We start from the raw sequence: 16,521 nt of genomic DNA on the forward strand, positions 1-16,521 counted from the left end.
TCATGCAAAAAAAAAAAAGATCTAATGTGCATTTAAGTGATTTTCTACCAAAAAAAAAAAAAAAGTGTTTTCCCTAAAACAGATATCCAATGTACTAAAATGTTCTTTTTCTCTGCATCATGAAAACATAGCCTAAGTGCCACACAGGAAAATGCAGGAAGAAAGAAATTTTTGAGACAGGGGGCAATGTAAGGAAGAGAAGTCTTATAGTAGAAAGATGACCATCTAGTGTAAGGGTTTTTTCAGGTTAAGTTGATGCTCATTGCTGTGCATTCATGTTTTAGTACTTATTTTCAAGAAGGGCAAGAAGGAAGATCCAGTGAGCTATAAGCCAGTCAACCAAATTTCAGTGCCAGGGAAATTTATGGAAAAAGTCCTTCTGGAAGACATTTTCAAACTGGGTGGTCTACCCACTGCAAAAGCACCCATAGAAAACTTCTGGAAGTTCTGCAGTCATCTGCAGTCATGGCTACCTAAGAGTTGAACTCTCACAGCTGAGCTACTAGAGAGGAATTGTAGAGATGTTTCTGCCATCAGAAATTTTATTGCAACTTCAACACTTTCTCACTGCAAATAAAACATCAGAGAAATTTAAAATCAGTCCTAACTGTGATAGCTCAGATTTTCCTGTGCCTTATATGTAATTTGCCTTGACATTCATTTATCATGCTTAACATTCACATGAGAGTATATCAGAGGAAAAGTACAACCTGTATTCTTTCCACATAGAAGTGTATGCTCATGTGCAATTCAATTGCAAAACACAAATTAAATTTGTTCAAGATTTCTGTAAGCACTATGCGTCTGACGTAATTCTGACTACGTAATTCTGTGTAATTCTGACTGTTATGTTCACCTCTACAGAGGCTATAATGAATATCTTCATTAAAACAATGCATATTTTTTAATAAAAACCCCCCAGTAACTCAGCCAGATATGAGCATACAAGCACACAATAAACAAGAAGGCTTCATTTTTATTTTCCTCCTTGTTTTAAAAATCCACTGCTACAGCAGGGCTTAAATTTACATGTGTGTTTTCGAGATCACTGAACATAATATTGCTCCTTGATCCATCAAACTGGTATATCTGCAAGTCCCTAACTGATTTAACCTGTTCCATGCACAAATGTTTGGAAAACCCCATTATGAAGAACCAAATGTTTTCCCCAAAAAGGAGCAGTGAGTACCACGCACAAGCACAATTACATATTAAGTGACTTAAATCTGTTGAGGGACAACCAGAACCATATTCTGAGTCAGAACTGCATACAAAAACCATAACAATCTAAATAATTTTGTAAAATACTTCTCTTATGTGAGTTATAACTCAGGAAAGACCCCATATTTAAACCATAAACAGCACCTGTATCTTCCAGATTGGGGCATAGGGACATATTTCAAGCCAATTTGAGTATGAAGGCTATAGAGACCTTACTGTTGATGAAACAAAGCATTTCTGAAGCTTGAGTGTAGTACTCCACTATTATAATGAAAAGTGATTGGTATGAGCTCTACAGATACACAGGACAAAAGATGGCATTTTCAGACCAAGAGGATTCAGTCTGCTGAAAAGATAGAATATAAAAATTAAATAGAGAACACAGCACTTGAAAGCTAAGAGGAACTGAAAAGACAGATGAATAGCTGCTTAGAAAGCTAGAACGAACCATGGAATGCAAATTACACAAAGACAAAGGATTCATGACCTTCAAACTAAAGTGAGCCTCGAAGAGAAACTTACTTTATTTAATTCACAGTAAACATAGTTGGCACTGTGGTTCAAATACTGATCTCCTAATACAGACACAGTAGTCTCCCTGGAACATTATTTAAACAGACCTCCAGTTGAAGAGGGAAACAACTTCTGCTAGTACACATGACTTATGCTTTAATATTGTGGAGTAAATCCAAATAAACAAAAGTAAAGATGAAAACTGAAAGCACAAGTATGAAGGTTACTTCAGTTGTCCTATATTTGCTTCTTGGCAAAAATCTCTAGAACAAATTGAGAAGAGGCTTATGGAATAGAGGCTTTTTGACGCAAAAATCTGTGGTTTTGAACATTATTAAGTTCTACATTTCCATAAAATTGAAAATGTCTATATATCTATCTTGTTACCATTAAAAGTTGCAATAAAGTTGAACCAATTCCATTTTAGTTTTTGTTTAGTAAAACAAGTTGTGCCAAATTCTATTTTTAAGATCGAGAAGCCAAACTTCCTTGATTTCTTGAAAATTGACCAGAGATCCCACCCATAACTCAGAAATCTTTCTTCAAAAATTGATTAGTCTCAACAAAACATTTCCATTTCATGAAACAGCATTTTTTTAACACAAAAATAATTCTCTAAAACCATTTCATCACACATACTACAGTTAAATTACCTGTATTAGTGTTCCACAATCTCCTATTACGGTCCGTTCTACTTCAGCTTCTTTCCTACAAAAAGGTGCTTAAAATACTAAGGCTGAAGTAAGGCAATGTGTCAGTTAAAGTCTCATTGAAATGAAGAAGAAAGTTGGCTTGTTGAAACAATCCATTAAGCCTTCCCAAAAGCCATTCTAGTATCAGCTGAGCTATATGTGTGGGACAAACAGGTACATGCACATGTGTCTTTTAAGCGCTTTGTACTTCACAGACTGCTTAGACTAATATTATGTGATTTGGAAATTGTCATGGCAACAATGTATTTCTTTACAAGTGGAAACAGTACACTAAATAGGCATATAAAACCCCCTTACAGCCTGACAATAACGTTGCTTAAGCTTGCATGCCCTCCCTCAATAACAAACAGAAGCAACTGTGTTAGTGGCATGTGAAAAATCCATACGCAGGGCAAAATCCCGTTAACAGGCCTCTCACACACTGCTGGACAAGTGAAGGAATCAACATTTAAGCAGCAGGACTACCTCATATTCATACTAGGTCAATAGACTTCACAGGTGGAGCAATCGTCATGGTGTAGTACAAGAAAAGAGTACTCATTGAACATTTTTTGTTAAGGCGGTGGGTAATTTTAGTTGTCAGAACCACACAGTGGGGTGAAACACTAGTTAAAACTGGACAACATAAACAGATGCCATCCATGTTCTCAGTCAAATTTCTTGTCTCTGCTAAAACGAGTTAAGACACATGGGGTTCACCTGCAATTGGACTGGCTTGCTATATTTACTACAGTCTGAGTCTATTATATATTGCAAACAAACAACTGTGAGCATGTCAGAGAATCCCGTTGTTTTTGTCTGCTACTGTGATAATTTCTCAGGTGAACTGAGGCCACTTCTAAGCAACTCTTCTTTCACTTCCCATCTATGCTGACATAGAATGATTAGAAACATTGTTGAGTCCAAAAGTGGCAACATGATTAAATTTTCATCTAAAATTCCAAAATTTTAAATAAATCTTTTTCTTTCTAGCTTTTTTTTTTTTTTTTTTTAGAAACATTACTTGTTTAAAGTGAACTTTACACGAGTCAGTCATTTCAGACACTTCAAGGAAGTAACCTTAAGGGTCCCCTCTATAGTCTTTTGCAAAAACCCCCACATTTTCAGTAAGCAGAGGTTAAAAAATAAAATTATGCTGACATGTTTTCAGTAAGGAGATTAAAAAAATTAATTTTGACAAATATTGCCAAACTTCCATCTCAGGATCCATTTAATATTATAATAGCCTTAGGAGTAACACTGTATAATGTTTTCTACATTGCTAAACCAGGTAAGTAAAATGCTGTCTGCAACCTGTCAGGTTTTGTAGAGCTTGTGTCATTTTCCCTCTTTGATATCAGACAAATGATATATAACAACTGTTTTACGGTACTCATCTGTCACTGAAAAAAAATCAACTTAATCCAGTATTTCTATGTTCAACTCTACTCTGGAAACAACAAAAAGACAGTTCCTGGTTTGAGTACTTCATTCCTCCTTGATTGCATATAGACTTCTGCTTCAAAGATAACAATCATCTGAACAATTAATTTCTCTACTAATCTTCACTGGGATTTAGATTTGGAATGAGCAGAGAACTGTAAAATTGGTAAGTCTTAGTTAAAGTTGTTCCTGTGGAAACCAGTGGCAATGCTCTTCCCCCTCCATGGCAGAAGCAGCAACTGCAACTGAACACTTCTGAAAATTCTGATTTATCAACCAAGATACTTTTCTACTGAAAAAATACATTCAAACACATGTAAGCAGTGATGGCTTTAAAGCCCTATCCGCAATTCCAGATGTTTAACAATGAACAGCTATCCAGAAATCACCTGTATTCAAACTTGAAAATCAAGAAACTCCTGCAGTTTTTCCCAGTCAGAGAGGAAAATAAATACATGGACCATGATCCTACCTGTGGGTCAGACAGTCGAGAAAGGTCAGGGTACAAGTAGAATTTTATCCCCTCGGAAGCACCTGGTAATGTTACTCCACGAATCAGGAGAATCATCAACATGATATAGGGGAATGTGGCTGTTACATATACAACCTAGCAAGAAGAAGCAAACATTAGAAAAATATTTTCTTCCAACTACAGCACAACCAACTCATTTCCCCCTCCATTTTGGTACTAGATAAAAAACAAATCCTTTCCTGGAGGAAAAGTGCTTTTGATGCCCTTGTTAGTGGAGGTGAATTTTGTCCTACAAACATTCTAAACTATTTGTCTTGTAGGAAAGGTCAACACTTTTTTATAAAGAGAGTGGGAAGTTCTCTTTAAGCATATTATTTACTCTCTCTTTATGATAGATGACCAGACACCGTACTATAGTTTACCTGTACACTATACCACATACTATTCCTAACACAGATACATGGAAATTGACTCATAATAGCAAGTATAGCAAGTAGTTAATTGCATTATATATTCTATAATAACATATGCAATGAATTCTTAGTCACCTAGTAATTACTAAACTATCATCTCATGAGACAGCTTTGCCTGCATGTCTGCATTTGAGGAATAAACATTTCAGCAAGCCTAAAGGTTAAACGTATGTATATCTCCTTGTGATATGCTATAGTACCCTTATCATGCAAAGTACCTTCAGGCAAGATTTCTGAATTGCTGAAGCCCAGCAATTTCTGTTTTCACATATATGGCCACATTGTTTTCATAAATCAGTTTGCTCAGTGCATGGCGAGCAACTGAGCTTTTCTGGAAACCTGCAAGAAGTCATATTTTCCAAAGGAAAAATTAAGCAGAATCGATCCCATTTTATAATCACAAACTGAGAGCAGTATATAGCTATACAAACTTGGAGATGGATTAAATTATAAATTCCAAGTCACTATAAATAATTCCTTTAAATAGTAACATACCTTAAACTTAACTCTCCCTAATTCTCTCTAGCCATTTCTGCCTGTGCAAAGTAGGTATAAAATATCCTAACATGCAATGATACTCTTATACATCTGCCTTGCACAAGTCAAAATTACTTAACAAGCTGCAAGAATGGGGAAAATCATTTGGTGAAAAACATAACCTGTATAGCCCTCAAAAATACACATTTTAAATTCAAAAGTTCATTACTTGTCTCATGGCTATGTAAATGAAAGAGATACATCAGAGAATGTACCCATGAAAGGATTCTGAAACACATTTTCATGACTAATGAACTGAATTTTGATTTTCAGACCATGCTGAATATTTAACCGCAAACATGAAATCATCTCATGTGTGCCTCAGCTAGTACACTCAGAAAGGGAGGAACTTAAAATCACATGGTGGATCTTTGAACACGTCCAGCTGCCAGAGACTTTTTAGACACTTCACTCTCACTGATCTTAGCAGGAGGTAAGCATCTATATACCTTTCAGGTGTCTTATCCCTTTTGAAAATACAAGCCATGATTTTCCCGGGAAATGGAGACCTATTCCTATAGGTCTCAGAAGCCTGAACTGGTGAATTCATAGGTCAATAAAATGCAAAACAGAAAGCTTTATCCCAGTGCTTACATTTATTATCATTGATTATTAGTGGAAATGCAAACTGATACAACTGGCTGAGTTCAAATAGACCTTGTCTCAAAGACACTGCTCTCCACATTTAGGTTTCAAATAAAAATGGATCATCAGTTAATGAGAAGTAAAGAAGAAACACATGGAATGGACATAGTCCTGCTTTGAGTCTTATATTGGGTGGAAAGGATGGAGTAGCCAGCAACTGGTTTTTATGCTTCTGTATTTAATTCCTTGCCAGCTATTTTTCTCTACTTCTTTTAAATCAATAGTTGCTTTTAATAGAGGATAGTCAGCAGACATTTGATGGCATGGAAGGTATTGCACCTGAACACCTGTTATAGCATTAAAGAATTTCATTGCATCATGCTTCATTAACTACATTAGTTCGCAGCCTGCTGTCTTGCACATCCTGCCACTGCCTTGAAACATTTTACATCAGTAAACAGATCGCAATTTTGTAGAGGCAGATTTCTTCCCAGGTTCCTTTGGGTGTATTTCCTCACTCAGCTCCATCAAGGAAGAGCTGAAACCACTCATCTCTATGCCCAAGAGAGGTCAGGTAAAGGTACCCTTGTACAGTAGTCTGTAATCCCGCAGCAGCCATCCAGACTTGTAGAGCTACTCTTCACAGTTTTCTGTTTGCTTTTCCAAATGCCTTCCACAGCCCATCACACGTATTAACATTATTACAAATTATTACGTATTAACATTATTACAAATACTAGTACTACAGCCTCTAGCATAGTTTTTTTTTATCATGAAGATAGTTGTGTCTCAGCTTTAGAGGAATGAGAACTCTCCTTCCTTTCTGGTTACCATGCAGAAAGACGATATAAATAGAGTGCAATTGGCTCAGTATTTCTGGCAATAAATACTACTACAGATATCCAGGACAACAATGAAAGAGATACTGAGGAAGCATGTGTGGGAAAGATACACCCTTCCTGTGCCAACTGACATTGTTGATGATTTTTCAGTGTTAGTGCTCATACAGCTAACGAGGCTGCTAAAACTACAAGCTTCTCTTTTACTGCAACAGGTATGTGTATTGTGTTCAGAGAGGGGAGAGAAGGCCACCACTTGTAGGCAGCATTCGAGTCTCCCAGTATGCTGAGCCTCTTAATTCCACTGCATCCAGTGCATCAGTTGCTCATTTTATCATGCTTCTCAAGAGCTCATGAGGTGAGGGAGGATGGGGCATTTTAGAAATCAAATGCCATTATTAGTATCATCATCACATCTGTAGGCATTAAAAGTTTCCTGAATTGTTTTCTTTTCTTTCAACACATCAAACCTCTCTGAATATAAATGTGAACACAACTGTTTCTAATTACACTGCATCCTGTTTTAATTGACTTTAATTGCTTGGTATGTTAATTTGCATTCCAATGCTCAAAATGCTTTTTTTAAACTCCTGTCAGAGCAATGCCAGTGTTTAAGCAGTTGGAAACAAAATAAAAATTTCTGGCATGTTAGTTTTTGCACCAAGTTCTCCTATTACAATATAACTGAAAGACAAATTTACAAAGATATTTAGACATACAAGTATGTGGAAAGGCACCTACTGGGACATCTAACAGCTCTTAAGCATACTTAGGTGCTTAACTGAAAGTACATTAGGACCAGAGATCCTGGGAATAGATACTTCATTGACTGCCATGAACTTTCAGTACCAAAGTATTGGAAGTAAGTTAAGTATTGAGTACTGGAACTTTAAATACCAAAACCATAAAAGACTATATGGCTATATCACTCAAAGTTAGTTATAAAGCTATCTAGGTATCTATGCAATGATTTCATGAGTAAGACACCATAAAGATCTTGAGAACTGAACTAGCTGCCAGTTTGCATCTTTTCATACCTGAGTATCTTTAAAGCACAAATATGGAGCATAGGTTCAAATTTGCCTATTGGGACTGCTGAACTTCTTGTCCTAAATAAAAAGGTGCTTTTCTGAACATTCTGGCCAGATCATACTGCAGAGGTTCGAGTGAAGGTGACTTGGCTTGTGAGAAAATGTAGAAGAAACACATGATAAATCTGTCAAGAATAAGGAAGAAGCCCTGCATGCAATGAATTGAGCCACACACCCACAGAAGTCTAAAAGCCTGAAAATAGATTTCTCTGGCTACAGCTACTACAGAACACACCAGCCTGATGTTCACACACTACCTCACAGCAGCTTCTTAGCCAGGTGAGTCTTGAATAGGAAGTAGTGAACTTTAATCCTTTGCTTGGCTCTTGCTGAGAACATAACTGAGCTAGAATTCAATGAACAAAATATAACTTTCTGAGGCTAGGAAGTTGAGGGAATTCTTTCCTGCAAGCTGTGATGTTCAAGCTTGTTCACATTATAATGAACCAATCACATTTTATAAATGGAATAAAAATGTTTAATTTCACTTGATGCTTCAGAAAATTACTGGCTTGCTAATCCCCTTCCCATAAAGTCCTCTACTGCTCTAGGCTATAAACACAAATAGTATCAATGCAAGAATTGCCAGCAATTTGCCTGAACTCAGTATTAGAAGAGTTATATGGAAAATAAGACCTGACTCCACACCCTGCTCATCCTTATCTTTCATTTAGTGTTTTCAGACTATTGGCTAGTCATTTAGCCTATTTATTTAGTGGACGCTGTGACCACAGAAAACTAGATTGACACCACCAACTTCCTTTGTTAAAAGGAGACTTCTGAGCAAGCTTCAGATCTCAGTGACATACAAGTTTTGTCTACACAGGACAACTAAAAGAAAATTATGCCTACGCTGCCGTATGCTCCTGTGTGGAGAAATAGCTTGGGAACCAAAATTTCACTGCCCGAGTGATGTGACAGGGTAAAGAGTAATTTTTATCCTGCTTTACAGTGTTGATACAGAAGGTCATATTAGTACAACTAGAGAAATACAATTATCTTACCACTGTCTGGCAGCTCTGGTGTCTTTGTAGAGACACCCAGGTATTACCAATCTGGGCATGATTTCCATCAAAATTTTAAAAAAGAGTTCTATATGTCACAGTTAATCCAGCCATCCTGGCTCTACTAATATTTTTCCAGTTTCACAAATTCTAACTTCCTTAGATGTTGACAGCAGATGATAACACTATAAAAGATTTTCTTTTTCAACCACCATGGTATACTGTGAAATTTTGCATACAGCATTGTTTGAAAGAGTCTTGCTGATATGACACTATAGCATCTACAGACATACAAATGACAACTGAAAAGAGATATTTTCAACATTAATTGGTGTGACAAGAAAAATGGTATAAAACAACATAAAGGAACGACAGGTGATTCACAAATTTTTAAACAGTATGTCAAAAAGGGGAAAAGAATGTCTAGATCTGCTTACATTTTAAAGCTAAAATTTCATATGCAGAAAAAGAAACTAAATCAAAAACCCAACAAAATACCAGATGAGTCGATTTGTATGATATACGATTGGGAGGGTAGGAGCAGGGAGATAGAATCAGCAAAATGGCTGATTTTTCTATTTTCTCTGTGTGTTTTATAGATTCATTCAGCATCATCTGCTGTTCATCTTGTTTGTTTACCCACACAGGTAAATATGCTCCAGAATAATCTTGTGAACCGCCCTTAACCAGATTGCTTACAAACTACAGAATTTCTTCTAAGCTACTAACGAATCATGTGTGAGTGCAGACAGATTCACTTGGAGTAGAGAGTTCAAAAACCAACAGGTAAGAAAATTTAATGAGATTTGAGAGCTGAGAAATAAGTATGAAAGAGGAAAAATTCACTGGGAATGCAAGATGAGCTAGAAAATAGGGGCCAGGAGAGGACACTTAATGAAGCTATGCAAGAACCTCGTTAAATGCACAGTGATCACCAGAAGCAGAAGATTCTACGTGACACAACAGCAGAAAGGAATAAACACTTCTAATACCACATAACACTGAGGTCATTGGCTGGGACACAGAAAAATCTCTAGCAGAGCTGTGCAAGTCCTCATTTTTATCCATGTCATGGTGAAGGCAATAAATAAATAAGTAAGTAAATAAATGAATGTCTGAGTCAAACTGAAACAGTTTCCTTTACAATGAAATGAAAACACAACTGCAAAATTCATTTTGAGTCAATTAAAAAAAAATCATTCTATTCCATTTTGTCTTGGCATTCTTTTTACTGGATGGGTGGAAGAGAGGTATCTCTCAACCGCAAAATGCTTTAACAAGCCAAAGTCATTATTTATAAGCTTCATTTCAGTATTAAAAAATGAGTGAAAAATGTTTGTTTCCTATTTTTTTCAGCAAGAATTATCCTTTACATCGGGTCTGACTTTATGAACTTTTCAGCACTTCCCAAATTCCATTTCAACAACATATTCTGTGTTCAAAAAACTGCCTACCTGTAGTCAAAAGTTCCAAAAGGAGGGGAAGAAAAACATGGTGGAAGTTTTGACTCAGTGCTCAGGACCCTAGTGCTCTAATAGCATCTACAGGCCAATCCAGGAATACAACTAAAATTGGAAAGCAATGAAAAAGTACTAAAGGCAGACAATATCAATGCACTGCAGCAGCTCACTTTCCTGGCTGAAGTGAGTAAACAATTCACTTAGATAATGAGCTATTTCTCCCCATAAATATTCCGTAAGTAGCATCAAGTTTTCTAAATATGTGTTACTTGAAATTATTTCCCAGCTAATTACCGCAGCTGGTTTTGTTTCCAGATTTCCCAGGACCATTGCAATCAAGATCTGTCTTATTTCTGCTAAAATTGCTCTTCAAGCTTGTCGGTTATTTTGATGGGGTCTACAGTACTCATATATAACCAAAAAAATGTACTGCCTAGATCAAATGCAAAGCTAGATTTTCACGTATTTGGGTAAAAATTCCCTAATTTAACAGATACTGCTGCCCCAAAACATTCTTTTGTTAGACCACAAAGAGAAAACAAACAGAAATGGTCATAAATATGGCCTGAGAGATTTCAAGACAAACAGCTCGGAACATAGCTGTATCTACACTGCAGAACTGGTGCACTTCACACCACACCCCCAGCAACACCCCAGTTCCTTCATTATCCCTGCTTCTCAACTTGGTGTTTGAATGCAATGAGAGGGTACATCCCCACATCTCCTTCAGAAGGAAACCTTGCTATGTGAGTAGAAGGGAGTTTCAGTGATTCTGCAGAGGCTGCCCAATCCATACAGCTGGAAAACACAGACTAAGAAGTGCTTCTTGGAACAGAATTTTCCCTCCATGCAGACATAATCAGTAAAGTCCAATCATGGGGACCAGAATACACAAAAGTGCCTCTATAACATGTAGCAGCAGTTAATTTTATTATATTATTTAAATCAATTATGTGAGCAACTGCATTTAAGCACTAAATAATGGTAAAGGCAGATAACTAGATTCTTTCTTGAACTGACTATATGCATGCACAGCTTAATAATGTCTTAGTCACTTACTGAGAATGTGCCAACAGCTTCTAAAAAAGTGGGACTGATCATAACAGATGGGCTGGATCCTGAAAGAATGTCTTTAAATCATAGTTCCATATATTTCAAGAATCCATTCCAGTCTGAATAGGCCTTGGTCAAATTCATAGTAAAATTTGATTCAGGGCATCAAGAGAAGAGACTCGCCTTATCTAGATTAAGGCTCATAGAAACAATTTGCATGGTTACCCTAAGTTTACGCAGTCTACAAATTAATCATAGAATCATAGAATCATAGAATCGTCTAGGTTGGAAAAGACCTTTAAGATCATCCAGTCCAACCATTAACCTACACTACCAAGCCCACCTAAACCAATCAAGGGTAGACTAGACTAAACCATATCCCGAAGTGCCACATCTACCTGTTTTTTGAACACTTCCAGGGATGGGGACTCCACCACCTCTCTGGGCAGCCTGTTCCAATGCTTGACCACCCTTTCTGTGAAGAAATTTTTCCTAATTTCCAGCCTAAACCTCCCCTGGCGCAGCTTGAGCCCATTTCCTCTCATCCTATCGCTAGCTACTTGGGAGAAGAGACCAACACCCACCTCACTACAACCTCCTTTCAGGTAGTTGTAGAGAGGGATAAGGTCTCCCCTCAGCCTCCTCTTCTCCAGGCTAAACAACCCCAGTTCCCTCAGCCGCTCCTCATAAGACTTGTTCTCCAGACCCTTCACCAGCCTTGTTGCCTGTCTCTGAACACGCTCCAGCACCTCAATGTCTTTCTTGTATTGAGGGGCCCAAAACTGGACACAGTATTCCAGGTGCGGCCTCACCAGCGCCGAGTACAGGGGGACAATCACCTCCCTGCTCCTGCTGGCCACAGCATTCCTGATACAAGCCAGGATGCTGTTGGCCTTCTTGGCCACCTGGGCACACTGCTGGCTCATGTTCAGCTGGCTATCTACCAACACCCCCAGATCCTTTTTGGCCAGGCAGCTTTCCAACCACTCCTCCCCAAGCCTGTAGCATTGCATGGAGTTGTTGTGACTGAAGTGCAGGACGCGGCACTTGGCCTTGTTGAACCTCATACAGTTGGCCACGGCCCATCGGTCCAGCCTGTCCAGGTCCCTCTGCAGGGCCATCCTACCCTCGAGCAGATCAACACTCCCACCCAATTTGGTGTCGTCTGCAAACTTACTGAGGGCACACTCGATCCCCTCATCCAGATCATTGATAAAGATATTGAACAAGACTGGCCCTAAAACAGAGCCCTGGGGAACACTGCTCGTGACCGGCTGCCAACTGGACTTAACACCATTTACCACAACTCTCTGGGCTCGGCCACCCAACCAGTTCTTTACCCAGCGAAGAGTATGCCTGTCCAAGCCGCGAGCTGCCAGCTTCCCGAGGAGGATATTATGCGAGACGGTGTCAAAAGCTTTGCTAAAGTCCAGGTAGATAACATCCACAGCCTTTCCATCATCTACCAGGAGGGTCACCAGGTCATAGAAGGAGATCAGGTTGGTCAAGCAGGACCTGCCTTTCGTGAACCCATGCTGGCTGGGTCTGATCCCCTGGCTGACCTGTACTTGCCTGTGGAGTTCGCTCAAGATGAACCTCTCCATAATCTTTCCCGGCACCGAGGTCAGGCTGACAGGCCTGTAGTTCCCCGGGTCCTCCTTCCGGCCCTTCTTGTAGATGGGCGTCACATTGGCAAGCCTCCAGTCATCAGGGACCTCCCCTGTTAACCAGGACTGCTGATAGATGATGGAGAGTGGCTTGGCGAGCTCCTCTGCCAGCTCCCTCAGTACTCTCGGGTGGATCCCATCCGGCCCCATAGACTTGTGAGTGTCCAGGTGGCGTAGCAGGTCATTAACTGCTTCCTCCTGGACTATGTGGGCTCCATTCTGGTCCCCATCCCTACCCTCTAGCTCAGGGGCCTGAGTACCCTGGGGATGACCGGTCTGGCTGTTAAACACAGAGGCAAAGAAGGCGTTAAGTACTTCAGCCTTTTCCTTGTCCTCGGTGACAATGTTCCCCCCCACATCCAGCAAAGAATGGAGATCCTCCTTGGCTCTCCTTTTATTGCTGATGTACTTATAAAAGCATTTTTTATTGTCTTTTACAGCACTGGCCAGATTGAGTTCTAGCTGGGCTTTTGCTTTTCTAATCTCCTCCCTGCAGGACCTAACAAGATCCCTGTACTCCTCCTGAGTTGCCCGCCCCTTCTGCCAAAGGCGGTAGACTCTCCTTTTTTCCCTGAGTCCCCGCAAAAGCTCCCTATTCAGCCAGGCCGGTCGTTTTCCCCGCCGGTTGGTCTTACGACACACGGGGACAGCCCACTCCTGAGCCCTTAAGACTTCCTTCTTGAAGAGGGCCCAGCCTTCCTGGACCCCTTTGCCCTTCAGCACCGCCTCCCAAGGGACTTTCCCAACCAGGGTCCTGAAGAGGCCAAAGTCTGCCCTCCAGAAGTCCATGGTAATAGTTTTGCTGTCCCTCCGCTTAGCATCACCCAAAATTGAGAACTTTATCATGTCGTGGTCGCTAAGCCCGAGACGGCCTCCGACCTCGACATTTCCCACAAGCCCTTCTCTGTTGGTAAACAGCAGGTCAAGCGGGGCACCTCCCCTGGTAGGCTCGCTTACCAGCTGCATTAGAAAGTTATCCCCCACATACTCTAGGAACTTCCAAGACTGCTGCCTCTCTGCTGTGTGGTATTTCCAGCAGATGTCCGGCAAGTTGAAGTCCCCCACAAGAACAAGGGCTAGCGATTGTGGGACTTCTGCCAGCCGTTTATAGAATGCCTCATCTACCTCTACATCCTGGTTGGGTGGTCTATAGCAGACTCCCAACAGGACATCCGCCTTTCCGGCCTTCCCCCTCATCCTTACCCATAAGCATTCCACCTTGTCATCACCACTGTCAAGCTCTATGCAGTTGAAACACTCCCTAACATACAGAGCCACCCCACCGCCTTTCCTTCCCTGCCTATCCCTTCTGAAGAGCTTATAGCCCTCCAGTGCAGCACTCCAGTCATGAGAGTCGTCCCACCACGTTTCTGTGATGGCGACTACGTCATAGCCATCTTGCTGCACAAGGGCCTCCAGCTCCTCCTGTTTGTTGCCCATGCTACGTGCATTGGTGTAGCTGCACTTAAGCTGGGCTATCGATGCCTAGGTCTACAGTAGTTTTTGGAGACCCTGCTCTGAAGTGTAGAGAAAGATTCACTGGTGAATCCACACAGTGCTAACCTTGCTGGCCTGAACAGGGACACAGCCTGCACTAAGAAACTGTGAAACTCTTAGTCATACTGTTTCATCAATGCTACTACATTTTTTGCTGTCATTAAGTGCCAAAGGAGGAGAGCAGGAAGACTTACTTCCTAGATAAATACCTATAGTAAATACAACTCAGAGAAATCTCAGGAACTCAGTGCAATGACTTGCATCCTCCCAGTGCTGCTGTTCCTCAGTCTCCAAAATTATATTTTCCAAACTCAATATTCATCCTACACTTAGTAACTGCCTGAGTGTCCCCAGAGGAGTTATGTTGATTAAAAAAAAAGTAAATGATGTAACAATTCTAAACACTAACATGCCTAAGAGTGTGCTATCCATTTCTTAGAAAGTGTGTTTGTCACATTGTTACTATATTGTTAATACACTACCAGTGCAAAAATTCCAACAGTTGCAAAAACAGTATGCCCAGATTAATTCTCTGAAGCCAGGGGAGGTCCATTTTTCAAATGCAGAAATTTGTAGAAAACCATTAGCAAAATGAGCACTACAATTTGGCAAGCAGATACAGCTCTACCAGTGTAAATACAAAAGAAACAATCCAATGAAAAAATCAGGGTATTATTGTCTCTAGTACCTATAGTGTATGGTGGGGGTTTTTTGTTTTGTTGGGGGGGGGGGGGAGGTGTTTTGGATGTTTCTTTTACCCTGAAGAAGCTATTGATTTAAATTCATTATTTCGTCTCCACCATAAATGGGGCCAGCCTCAAACTAGAATGGCACATGAAATAATGGTATCCTATAACTATGAATACCTAAAAGAATAATGTTAATTTATTGTTTTGGTTAACATTCAAGTGCACAAAGAAGACCACCTGTCCTGTGGTTGTGGACAGGGAGAAGAGGACTGATAGGGAGGAAGCAAACTTCAGCATCTTGGCTAAGCTCACTACTGCAAGCAGAAGTGTTTATGTAGAGCTCCCATCAAACAGGGAATTTGCAGAGCCACAAATATCTCAAAATCAAAGACTGCTATTTAATCAAGTAAAAGTCAACTTTAAAAATCAATCAGGAAGAATTTTAAATATAAATTAGGACTAATTAATCAACTGAGAGTGTTTTTCATTTTGAAAAGGTCTTTAGAAAGTTCAAGCTTTTCTAAATCAAAGCTGTTCCTTTTTAGAACCTTCCAGGATTTTCAGACTTCTGAATACCATCTAGTTGTGTATATAGGCAAACAAACCAGATACTCATATTAGTTACATATATGCACAGAAACCTGAATTTTGCTTAAAAAATGTTAAATATGGGATGCCTATTCCTGATATAGGACAATCCCATTTCTATGAAAACAATGTATAGCGGGTCAGAATTATCCCATGCTAGTACCTGAATTTCCAGTTTTATTACTTAGTTTTTACACAGGAAGAAATGGGGGACTGATAAGGCGCTAAATGAATTTGATTTCTTAGCTACTCTGTACATGCCTTCCAGCTCTCACTGAAGCCACCAGTCAGTAGGTTCTGACATATTCTAAAAATGTTTAACCTGTAAAGCAGACAAAGATGCAAGGGTCAGAACAGCACAGGAGATGATTTTCCTATCACACAAAAATTTGTAAGATCTTAAATCTGCACTGGAATGAACTCAAAAGTTTTGGCCAACTCATTCCTTTGATCTGGAGGACAGTAAAGGTTTGTTTGCCCTCTGACTTCTTGCTGGAGAACATGAAACTGGGTTTTCCAGATGAGTACTGTCCTCATGTAATTACTAGCTGCTCTGAAGAATGACTAGTTTCAATGAATCAACATTTTCCAGTAAAATAGAGCTTTACCAGAACATTCCTTATCATCTCCATCTTAGATTGCTTCCTTGTCCTGTTTCATTTTCCTCACTTATCTTTAAAAAAATTCAAACAAACAA

The 16,521-nt window shown here is 39.6% G+C and overlaps 1 protein-coding gene across 1 annotated transcript in view; it reads right to left on the minus strand.

Moving 5' to 3' along the window:
• SLC6A11 (solute carrier family 6 member 11) overlaps positions 1 to 16,521 on the minus strand; it is a 110,399-nt gene that overhangs the window by 49,152 nt on the left and 44,726 nt on the right. The window contains exon 6 of the mRNA XM_075713605.1: positions 4,342 to 4,476. Within this exon, the coding sequence (XP_075569720.1) occupies positions 4,342 to 4,476 (135 nt within the window). The remainder of the gene's footprint in view (positions 1 to 4,341; positions 4,477 to 16,521) is intronic.

This window comes from Pelecanus crispus, chromosome 7 (genome assembly GCF_030463565.1).
Source record: "Pelecanus crispus isolate bPelCri1 chromosome 7, bPelCri1.pri, whole genome shotgun sequence".
NCBI classification, from domain to species: domain Eukaryota; kingdom Metazoa; phylum Chordata; class Aves; order Pelecaniformes; family Pelecanidae; genus Pelecanus; species Pelecanus crispus.